At 35.1% G+C, this 11,020-nt stretch overlaps 2 protein-coding genes across 2 annotated transcripts; one reads left to right on the top strand and one right to left on the bottom strand.

Moving 5' to 3' along the window:
• Nucleotides 1–1,031: 1,031 nt before the first annotated feature.
• Nucleotides 1,032–4,982, top strand: LOC104803739. The gene is made up of 10 exons (XM_010527770.2): nucleotides 1,032–1,138; nucleotides 2,408–2,583; nucleotides 2,746–2,877; nucleotides 2,962–3,012; nucleotides 3,142–3,238; nucleotides 3,410–3,456; nucleotides 3,574–3,790; nucleotides 3,978–4,107; nucleotides 4,559–4,601; nucleotides 4,761–4,982. Exons 1-10 carry the CDS (start codon nucleotides 1,084–1,086, stop codon nucleotides 4,836–4,838), a joined length of 1,026 nt encoding a protein of 341 aa, XP_010526072.1. The 5' UTR covers nucleotides 1,032–1,083; the 3' UTR covers nucleotides 4,839–4,982.
• Nucleotides 4,983–8,688: 3,706 nt separating this feature from the next.
• Nucleotides 8,689–10,123, bottom strand: LOC104803740 (zinc finger CCCH domain-containing protein 23). The gene has a single exon (XM_010527771.2). It carries the CDS (start codon nucleotides 10,066–10,068, stop codon nucleotides 9,016–9,018), a length of 1,053 nt encoding a protein of 350 aa, XP_010526073.1. The 5' UTR covers nucleotides 10,069–10,123; the 3' UTR covers nucleotides 8,689–9,015.
• Between the last annotated feature and the right edge of the window lie 897 nt (nucleotides 10,124–11,020).

Here is an 11,020-nt window from a genome sequence, read left to right on the forward strand (position 1 = left end):
ATAATATATATATATATATATATATATATATATATTAGAATATTATTGAGCTTAAATTTAATTAGAGCGATAATACAATAAAAATGAAATAACAAAATTGAATAAGAAATTAATAGATATTATGAAAAAATAAGAAATTAAAATTCTAATATACACCAAACTTTAAAAATATATAAACTAAAATATTATCGAAACTAATTTAAGTAGAATTATATATGAATAGAATTTAAATTTAATATAAAAATGGGTATGTGTTCTTTTCTAAAGTAAAAATTAAACTCCAGTATAAACGAAACCTAAAATATATATTTATATTCGTGGTTAAATTAGCCCAATTTAAATTTTATCAAGAACATTTTTTTGTCCGTAGTCTAACAATTTGAAAAAAAAAAAGAATCTTGTGGGTGGGTTGCTATTATATTTTTAAAAAAATATCCTGATAAGGCTCATTATTCTTTAAGCAAAAACATTCAGTAAGCACCTCCTTAAATACATATATTATTACCCTACAAACACATCATAAAAGAAACATTTCTAGATATAGATGAATCTTATAGAATATAGGAATCTAATATTAGATATTTCCTATCTCACCAAAAGAACAAATTAGTCATATCATCTCCAAAAGGTGTTAGCAAATAATAGAAATTCCTTTTTCTTAAATCCCCATATAAATAAATAATATATATATATATATATTATATAAATGGTGCGTGCCGATTGCCGAATCTTGGCATGACTGTTACCGAAACACGTCTGTTATCTCTCTGCCTTTCATTTATCATATCCACCAAGGCCCACATCTCAATAGGCCATCCACCGTACTAAACCACTAGTTTCTCGACACGTGTCCAGCTCTATCGGACAATGGGCTTTCAGTTTCGGCCCAAACTAGTTTAACCTATGGCCTCGTGTCAGAAGAATAATCCGAGCCGAATTGATATTGGGCCCAAAGGTAAGGCCCAAAAGTAAGAAACTGTTAGCTTTCCTCAAGAAAACGATGTCGTTTAGGAGGAGGAGCCATGTGAAACTTGGCACTCCCCGACGAGCTGCTTCGCTGGTGTGAGTGTGAGAGATCGGGGAATGGCGTCGTCTTCTCCGACTCAGCGGACTCACGTCCCGATTCCTCCTGATTCAGGTACGTTTGACGCAATTTGTTATTCTTCTCGAAACTCGATTACGATTTTCACCTTTCTGTTCATCGGATTTTTCCCTGTTGATCTAATCCTTCAAGTTTTGACGGTAATCGTATGATTTTCTCTGCTAATATTCAATGTAGTTTCTTGTGCTAATCGCGCTGTTACGCAGTTGATTGTCGTAATTTTTCGTAAATCAATTGATTTTCGCCGATAGTCATGTGATTTTCTCATTAGTTTCGTGTTTTCTCCGTTGATCAGTGGCTTTCACGACGATCAAATGGCCGTTATTCATGATTTTAGCTGCTAATCTTTAAATTTCTTCTGGTAACCATGTGATTTTCTCTAGTAATATTTCATTCTGTGCGATCTCCTGTGTTAATCGCCTGCATCATCTACTGATCATCGTATTTTCTTCGTCGATCGTTGGATTTTTGTGGATAATCATCGATTCATTGCTTAATCATGTCGATTTCTCCGTTGATCCGTGGATTTTTCACTATTATCGAATGGAGGTTTGCTCGATAGTATGGGTTTGGGTGTTATAGTGGATTTCGTGTGTTCATCCTATCTTGATCTCGAATGTGCGATTCTCTATTCATCCTGTTGCGGTGAGGAATTTTTCATCATCAGGATTTGGTTTTGCCTAGCAATTTTTTATCGTTTTCTGGGGTGTAGGAGTGTCATTTCAAGGTAGAGGTATTGTATTCTTGTTAGAACATCTACAATTGTCTAGAATTGCTATTGGCTGTTAGCCTGTTTGTATATGAAAGTTTTTTGCTTAATTTCTGTGTTTGAGCCAAAATTACTTATATGCCATGTAATAAGGTTACACGGAAGCAGAACTTCCCTTAAGTGACTTTTTTGTCATAAATCTCGTTTTAGGATTGAGATACCTTGATTCTAGGGAATTAGAGAAGAGATGTACAAATTGTGGTTTAGCTTTGGATGTTCTGATGTATGTGGAGCTTTTGGCAATTAAGATTACGGTACAATAAGCTATGGGAAATACTGAAAATTATTCATTGAGCATAGAATATTATCTTTTTACTAACCTTCTCTATACAATTTCCCGGAAATTTATTAGAACACAATCCAATTCCAATGGAATTTAGCCCATTTGAATGATATATTAGAACGTCATATAATTTACTGGAATGTAGAATTTATTGTTTTGTGTACTGCTACTTGTTTATATCCTGCATCCATAGAAGTACTTAGAATGTTATTCTTTATAACACCAGAAATTCTTTTAAAAAAATTTCCTGTAGGTGGCAGTTCTTTGAGTCAAGAAGCTAATGAGCCACCAGTTCCTATTCACATAGTGACAGATGCTTCGCAACTTCCTATTGAGTTCCTCAACCCCACTCCTGAAAAAAAGTTGGTAATTGGCTTTGACTGCGAGGGTGTTGACCTTTGCCGTCATGGCAAGCTTTGTATTATGCAGGTGAATTTTATGAATGTTTTACTCAATTGGATATCCTGAGATGATGTCCACTTTTTTCTATGTCAATGGGAAGTATATAGGGTTTTAACATATTTCATTCTGTGTTTTTAGTGAACTGCTCCTGGTTGTTTGTCATTCTTATCTGAAGTTCTGTCTTGGCAGATTGCATTCCCAGATGCAATATACTTAGTTGATGTCATCGAAGGTGGAGAGGTTATTATGAAAGCCTGTAAGCCTGCACTCGAGTCTAATTACATCACAAAAGTTATTCACGATTGCAGACGCGATAGTGAGGTGTCTGAACATTTTGTTGACTTGTTATTGTGGCTCATAACATGAACATCGTGAGATAACTTTGAATCGATCCTGTACTTGTAGGCCTTGTACTTCCAGTTTGGGGTTAGGTTGCAGAATGTTGTGGACACCCAGGTACATTATCTACATGGCATGACAAATGACTTGCTTAGGCTGTTTTCTATCTTAGACGTTCAATTTTTCCATGGTTGAGCATGTTTTTCCCAGTTCTCGTTCTACCCTCTTATTCTTTCTGCTTCACAGATTGCTTATTCTCTGATAGAGGAACAAGAAGGCAGGAAAAGACCCCTAGATGACTATATATCGTTTGTTTCCCTCCTTGCAGATCCACGCTACTGCGGTACTTTCTATATCATCATGTTTGTTTTAGTTTTCTCATTATCTGTTGACCTTCTTATTCTTCAGAATTTTATTTATTTTAAAAATCATATCGTTCACTGTGAAATAATGGTATTGCTTTTGCACATGATTGTCAACTCAAATCAATTATGTTGGCTGAATTCATTGTTAGGCATATCCTATGAAGAGAAAGAAGAAGTCCGTCTCCTCCTACGTCAGGTTTGTTTGCACCAGTTTATTGCTAAAGCCGTGCTACTTAAATACTTGAGAATGAATTTCCTCAGTTGGATAACAGATTTGCTTTTTGTTTCCCTTTTGACTCTTTTGGAAATTTAGGATCCAAATTTTTGGACTTACAGGCCATTGTCTGAGCTAATGGTCCGTGCAGCAGCAGATGATGTCCGCTTCCTTCTCTATATATATCACAAGATGACGGAGAAACTGAACCAGCGTTCCTTATGGCACCTTTCAGTTCGTGGTGCCTTGTACGCCCGATGTTTTTGCCTAAACGATAATGATTTTGCCGATTGGCCTTCCCTTCCTCCGATTCCAGGTCTGTAAATAAGACACTGTAACCTAATTTCCCTTGACTCGTCCGTTCCACATTCTCTTGTGTCGCTTTCCAACTTTTTTTTGGTCGTTTGCCCTAAATAATTGTTGCATAAAAAACGGATTTGTCAGTAGGATCGTTTACTTATGCAAAGATGAATTTGATTATAGTGGGGAGTTAATGATTTCAGATAGCCTGAAGAAAGAGGGGGAGAATCTCGAAGAAGAGATCCTTTCGGTGCTTGATGTTCCTCCGGGAAAGATGGGTCGTGTCATCGGACGAAAGGGATGCTCCATCCTTTCAATCAAGGAATCTTGCAAGTAATAAGCTCCTATCCTCCATCTCTTCCTCTCGTTCTTTTTTTTTCTTCTCATTACAATACTTTCACAGTTCGAGTTCGAACAAAGAGGATGCATGCTGCAAACTCCGGTTGGCCATTTCGGGTTTGGGTTCGGGTTCAATTTGGTTATATTCGGGTTCGATTATTTCGGTTTTAGAAAAACTATAATTATTCAGCATTTATATTGAATTGGGTTCGGAACCGGTTTTCATTGATAAAATTTTCACATTTTTTTATTCGGTCCCTTTTTCGGTTTTAAAAAAATCATGATCATTAGGATTATGGTTATGTATTATTGGGTTTGGTTCGATTATTGACCAAATCGGCCATCCCACTGCAGACATCACCGCAAAACCGCACACTGTTTCAGAAAGAGTTTTAGTTTTCGGGTGAATCAAGTCCAACTTTTTGTTTGTTTGGTTTGGTTGCAGTGCGGAGATCCTAATAGGAGGCTCCAAAGGTCCGCCGGACAAGGTTAGTACAAAAATGCACACCCAATATCCTATAGAAGCTGTATTGATCACAATGAGATGTAATGTAACAATAACAATGCTGAAACCAAATAAACCATTCTTTGTTTTTTTTCCTGGGGGGTTTCGAAAGGAAACTAGTAATGTTGTTTTTGAATGGCAGATATTCGTAATTGGGCCAGTGAGGCAGGTACGAAAGGCAGAAGCATTACTGAGAGGAAGAATGGTGGATTTCTTCTGAGTCCAGAGACCTCTCTCCCTCCCATCTGTAACTGTTGCACCCCCACCCTCCCCAACTTGTGGAAACTCTTTGATCCCCTTGCCAAGATCCCTCGAGAGTCCCAATTTCAATAATAATAAAAAAGTTGCACATTTCAGAGGGTTTTCTTTCATAAATTTGTCAAAAGGTTTAAAAAAAAAAAAAGACAATGACAAATGGGATTATCTATTTACAGTGAGCCGGAGACTTTGCAAAAAAAAAAATTGTCAAAGTCAGCCGCTGGATCCATTACAATATTTTCAACCGAAAACAAAAACATCTTCACCGATTTGCTTCCTCTGTACTGTTAAAAAACCAAGAAGCTGTAAAGAGTGCATAAGAAATCCACAATTCAAGAAATCTACTGTGTGATGGGACAGAAGTGCATTTATCAGAATCATTGTGCTGAGCTGATGCCTTCGGAGCACCAGAGATGAATTGGCTCGACCCTGAATGATGTTCATGGTCATTTTGTTTTTACCAAGGTGAGTTTCTTCTACTGCTACATGGAGAATATGTTTTCAACACAGTAAAACTGCCTCTGAGGCGAAATTTAAAACATATGAAATTGCATACGATCAAAACTGTCCCTTGTGCTGCTCCCGCTCCTACAATCATCACCACCTCCAACAGACACAATAACGAATCCGCATACGATCAAAACAAATTCCCAGCAAACCATGACGTAATTCACGTAACTTCATATGAAATTGCAACGGAACAGTGGGGAAATGCAACGCTATCTACGACGAAATAAAAACAGAATCGTTTCACCTTCTGCTCGATCTCAGGAATCTGCAACACTTTGGGAATCACCTCTCTCTTTCTGAAATTAGAAAACTAATCGAAATCCATTAGTACCACGTCATTGAAAGTACAAAGCACACACCTGAAAATCGAACGAGAAATTCAGGGAATAGAACTCACTCACTCACTCACATCTCGCGAACCGCCTGGTCGATCACTTTCATGAAATCCATGATGAAATCTGCAGAAGCTAAACACTAGACGGGGGAGACTAAACATGCAAATACGAGAAAACGTGAGATGGATCGAGAAATTCCGAAGAACATAAACCCTAAGAATTCTACCGTTAATGTTTTCCTGAGCTGCGAAGCAAAAATGAAAACGAAAAAGAAAAATTGTTGGATCAAAGAAGTTCCTGATTCTCGATGATATTCCAAAGTAACGAAACTGAACCAATACAAATAGCTTTGCCTTGCCTCCTTTTTTTTCTTCCTTTACACATTCTTCCTTTCTTTTGCTTAGATTATTTATCTATGTTTTAAAATATTTGTCATTCTACATTTTTAACATATTTATTGTAATAGTTTTCAATTTTATCCTTATTAAATTTTAATAAATTATTAATGATAACATTGTTTTTATCATTAAATAAGAATATATATGGCTTTTTTTATCTTTTCTTAAAAAATATAAAATAATCTAAAACCATAATTATTTTAAAACGGATGGAGTATTTTTTTTAGGCTATTTTATTTTAATACAACATTATAAAAACATCCAAAAAAATAATAATCAAGTAATATATAAAATAATATTTCATCGGACTCCAAGTTTTTTTAATATTAATCAAATTAATTAGAGTTATCGTTGAAGTTAGGGTCAGTGAGAATTTGATCGTATTCGAATTTAATTTTAATTAAAAATTGATCAGACATAAAATTTTAAATTAAATTAAATAAATAATACGAAAATAAATATGTACGAATTGAATCATTTTTTTTAAATATTGTTTTCGAAATAAATCGAAATAAAAATAATTGGATTGAAAACGAACTAAAATCTAAAATATAGGCCGGATAAAAAAATATATTTGCATGGATTCGAATTTAGTTAATGAGGCGAAAAATCAATTGAAAAAGTTCCTTTTTTTTAAAAAACTTGTATCAATTCTCAAGTGAAAATTACTGTCATTTGTAAGTTATAACCAGATATGTAACAAGGAAATAAACTATTATTAACTATGGTAAAATTAACTTTTTTCTTTTTTTGGTAAAGCACGAGCACTAACGTACGATTACAAAATAAAGAATATGATGGGAATTAGAGGATAAGGATGGGATATTTATTTAAATCATAATCTTTGACTCTTTTTTTTTAGTAAATGCAAAAATAATCAACTTGGCTATCTTTATTGATTCCAAATGGTTGCAATAAATTCCGCATCATTACAATAGGTTTCCTTTTTTCCCTCGCTTTACCTCTTGTTGTCATATTATCCCTTCCTGCTCCAACATAATCAACTTTATATATATTTTATTATTTAATCTGTCCACTTCTTATATCAATTGATATACAATGATTTTGTTTTCACATGGACCATTTTTATATTAAGAGAAAAAAATATCATGGAACAATTTTTGCTAATTTTTGGGTGACTGAAGTGAAATCCCAAATATACAATGAAATATGATGGTTAAGTCAAATAAAAATAACCCAACATATATCCATATGTAAATTTTACAATCTATTTAAATCGGGTTTATATATGGTCCGACATCATTTATGTAATATTTGACCATTGACCATCTCTTTTTTTCCCCTACCGAGCAACATGAAAATTACATCTTTGTCAGACATATTCGCTCTTTTTATTATTATTATTATTATTATTATTATTATTATTATTATTATTATTAGGGATAATTCCATTTAAAACCCTATACTTTTCTCTCGTTTCAATTTAAACCCTGTACTTTTTTTTGATCCAAAAAAATATTGTACTTTTAAAAATTGGCAATTAAAACTCTATACTTTTAAAAATTGGCAAATAAAACCCTGTACGAAAAACAATATTATTTAATACTGACATGACATTCTAGTCATCTGCCACATCATCAATCCCTAATATTTAATAATATTAATTAATAAAAAATAAAAATAAAATAATAATAATAAAAATAAAATTTTAAAAATTATATATATTCATAAAATTATACACATATATAAACATGTTTATAAAAATTTTAAAATTATATACATATATAAATATATTTATATATACATATATACATATATATACATATGATACATATATATTTATATATGTGTATAATTATTATATGTTTTATATATATATATGTTATATATGTATTTTTCCCTAAAAAATATTATATATATATATGTATGATTTTTAGAAAAAAAATCATATATCACACATACATAAAATATATTTATATATACACATATATCTATATAATACATACATATATATATATATGTATATATAAATATGTTTTATATATATGTGTGATATATACATGCTTTTCTAAAAATCATATATATATATATGTGACATATGCATAATTTTTAGAAAAAAAATACATATACCACATATGCATATAAAACATATATATTATATATATGTGTGTATATATATAAATATGTTTATATATATGTATATATGTATATCATTTTATTATATATGTATATGTATAATTTTTAAAATTTTATTTTTATTTTTATTATTTTATTTTTATTTTGTATTAATTAATATTATTAAATATTAGGGATTGATTATGTGGTAGATGACTAGGATGCTATGTCAGCATTAAATAATATATTTTTTCGTTCAGAATTTTATTTGCCAATTTTTAAAAGTAGAGAGTTTTAATTGCCAATTTTTAAAAGTATAATATTTTTTTAGATAAAAAAAATATAGGATTTAAATTGCGACGAAAGAAAAGTATAGAGTTTTAAATGGAATTATCCCTTATTATTATTCAGGACCCAAGTTTGGGAAAACGACAAATACGCAAACTCAACCACAATTAGTTAGAGATATTTGGATATTTTGATTTTACGGATATGAACCAACTAACCCCTTAAAAAAAGTCATTACAACATGGAAATATTATCCAAAATAGCGAGATAAGTAATTACATATCATAAACATAAACAAGAAATTAAAAAAAAAACAGATAATGCCGGCAAACAAAATACGATGAAATATAAGACACTTAAAAATGTTATAAATTGCAGAAATAAACCACAAAATACTTTCCTCTTTACAAAATCCTTGTCCCATTTTTTGGTCTGTCGAGCATTTTATTTACACAGGAAATCTCCATATTCACATGAACTCTGGGGTGATCGTACGTGTACTGTACCTGGTCGAGTCGACACGCCTCAGGAATCATTTGAACAACTCGGAGACCCACTCAATGTCAGGACCCGGAACCGCCAAGTCGACTCGGCCGAGTGAGTTCTCCTTGCTGAGTTTCGCGTACATCCTCGCCCTCAGCTCCTTCCCAGATTCCACCAGTTCCATCGCTCTCCCTTCTTCGCATGCAGCGTCCCACGCATCGATCTCGCCGAGTCCCAACCATGTCCGAGCCCGAGTCGGAGTCGTCGGCGTGCTGCAAAACCCGGGCCTCAAAACGGCACAGCCGCGCGATCCAAACCCGGATCCCACCGGCGAGCCCCAGGAGCCGCCGCTAAGTCGCATTTTCCGCATGTATGGGATGAGCCCGTCGGAGTTCGACGACATGGTCGGAGAGTCCGACGGCGGAGAGATCGGAGGAGAGACAAGGATCGAAGTCGGAGAAGAAGCAATCACTGATTTCGAAAAATGAGACTCGAATCGATTGCGAACACAGAGTCCGAGATCCGACTCGCCCGAACCGGACAATACACGTAGCTGTTCCGGCGTGTGAGCGAAGAAACATACTCTTCTCTGGCAACTCGTCCCGTCCTTACATGGTTGAGTCCGGTAACGAGCGGGATGGAGCCAGCACTCGAACACGCCATGAGCGAACTCGCACGAGTCACCTTTCCTGCAACTCCCCTTGCGGAACTCGGGACAAGCCGTGCCCGAGTAATGGTACTTCCTCGGATCGCGTCGTCGAGCTTTTTCGCCGGGGTGGGCAAATGGGCACTCGGTCCAGTCATGGGATCGGCTGCGCGAGCACCGACGCACCTTAAACTCGTACATGCGAAAATCGTCGCACGCGAACGCGTCAGCACCTGACTCGTCGCCGCTCAATGAGTCAGAATCGGCAGCAAACTCGTTTGACGGGAGGTAACGGTAGAGAGAGGCGATGGAGTCGAGGTAAGGAGACGGAGAGAGAGGATAATCTCCGACACCATTGAAGTTAACGGAGGAGAGCGTGACCGTTGGATCGGTTGGTGGGTCCCACGATGGGATCTGGACGGTCGGATGTGACCGAGAGCGTTCTCCGATTATCATTTTGCGAAATAGGCTTTTTCAGGTTGCGCTACGAAGAGAGACGACGTCCTCTCCACATTATAAACTGCTTAATTAACCATGGTTGAGTCAGATAACCGCGGTAAGGTTAAAGAAATCTTACTCTATCCACTTTAGCCGTACGGTTAAATTATGATAAACCGCGTAGGAGATATTTCAGCGCGTGACTAATCCATAGATCACCGCCTCACACGTCACAGGCCTCGACCTCGATCTCTGTCTGTGAGGAAAATAAAATCACAGGCTTGTGAGAATATCATGTCAGGGATAAACCCACGGGTTATTACGTGGCAGTTGGCACTTAAAGCAACGCGGTTCTCGTGATCGGAGAACCGAAGATATTTATATTTGCACGATATAATCGCGAGAATTTTAGATACGCTAATTTGGATGGGGGACACGTGGAGGCAAGTGGGGATAGTGGCGAACGAAGAGCCATCTGCTCGAGATTCGAGGCGCATGAGATGATGACACGTGGAGTAGTGAGGAACTACTTTGGCAGTTGAGATGCCGCCAAATTGAACGGCAAGGGAGCCGCCGGCGGATTTTCGTGCGGCGTAAAAATCTAATGGAAAACTTGCACATTATTCAGAATGACAAAAACTATACCTAACGTCTTTAATTAATATATTAATGTTTTGAAAATGATGTTATGTAATAGATGAAATTAAATTTATCACAAAATATTATTTTGAAATATAAAACCATATTTTGTATGACGAACAAATATCTATAACGGCATTTGTTTAAAAATAAGAAAAAATAAAAATATGATATTGGTAAAAAAAATAATATTCACCTTGGGATAGTCAAAATCTCCTTATTCATAGAAAAAAATCGGTAATTGGAATTGAAATTAAATAAAATTAGTGCAACTGAATAAAATGATAAAGTTTTCGAACCCATTGACTTGAGAATAGAGAATGGGAGGAAA

Source organism: Tarenaya hassleriana, unplaced genomic scaffold (genome assembly GCF_000463585.1).
Source record: "Tarenaya hassleriana unplaced genomic scaffold, ASM46358v1 Cleome9, whole genome shotgun sequence".
In the NCBI taxonomy this organism is placed as follows: domain Eukaryota; kingdom Viridiplantae; phylum Streptophyta; class Magnoliopsida; order Brassicales; family Cleomaceae; genus Tarenaya; species Tarenaya hassleriana.

What these genes read in the sequence shown, in the direction of transcription:
- LOC104803740 (XM_010527771.2), bottom strand. Translation starts at nt 10,068, where the DNA reads ATGATAATCGGAGAACGCTCTCGGTCACATCCGACCGTCCAGATCCCA.
- LOC104803739 (XM_010527770.2), top strand. Translation starts at nt 1,084, where the DNA reads ATGGCGTCGTCTTCTCCGACTCAGCGGACTCACGTCCCGATTCCTCCT. An exon ending in TTCCCTTCCTCCGATTCCAG is followed by an intron (nt 3,791 to 3,977) that starts GTCTGTAAATAA and finishes TAATGATTTCAG; the next exon opens with ATAGCCTGAAGAAAGAGGGG. An exon ending in CCAAAGGTCCGCCGGACAAG is followed by an intron (nt 4,602 to 4,760) that starts GTTAGTACAAAA and finishes TTTGAATGGCAG; the next exon opens with ATATTCGTAATTGGGCCAGT.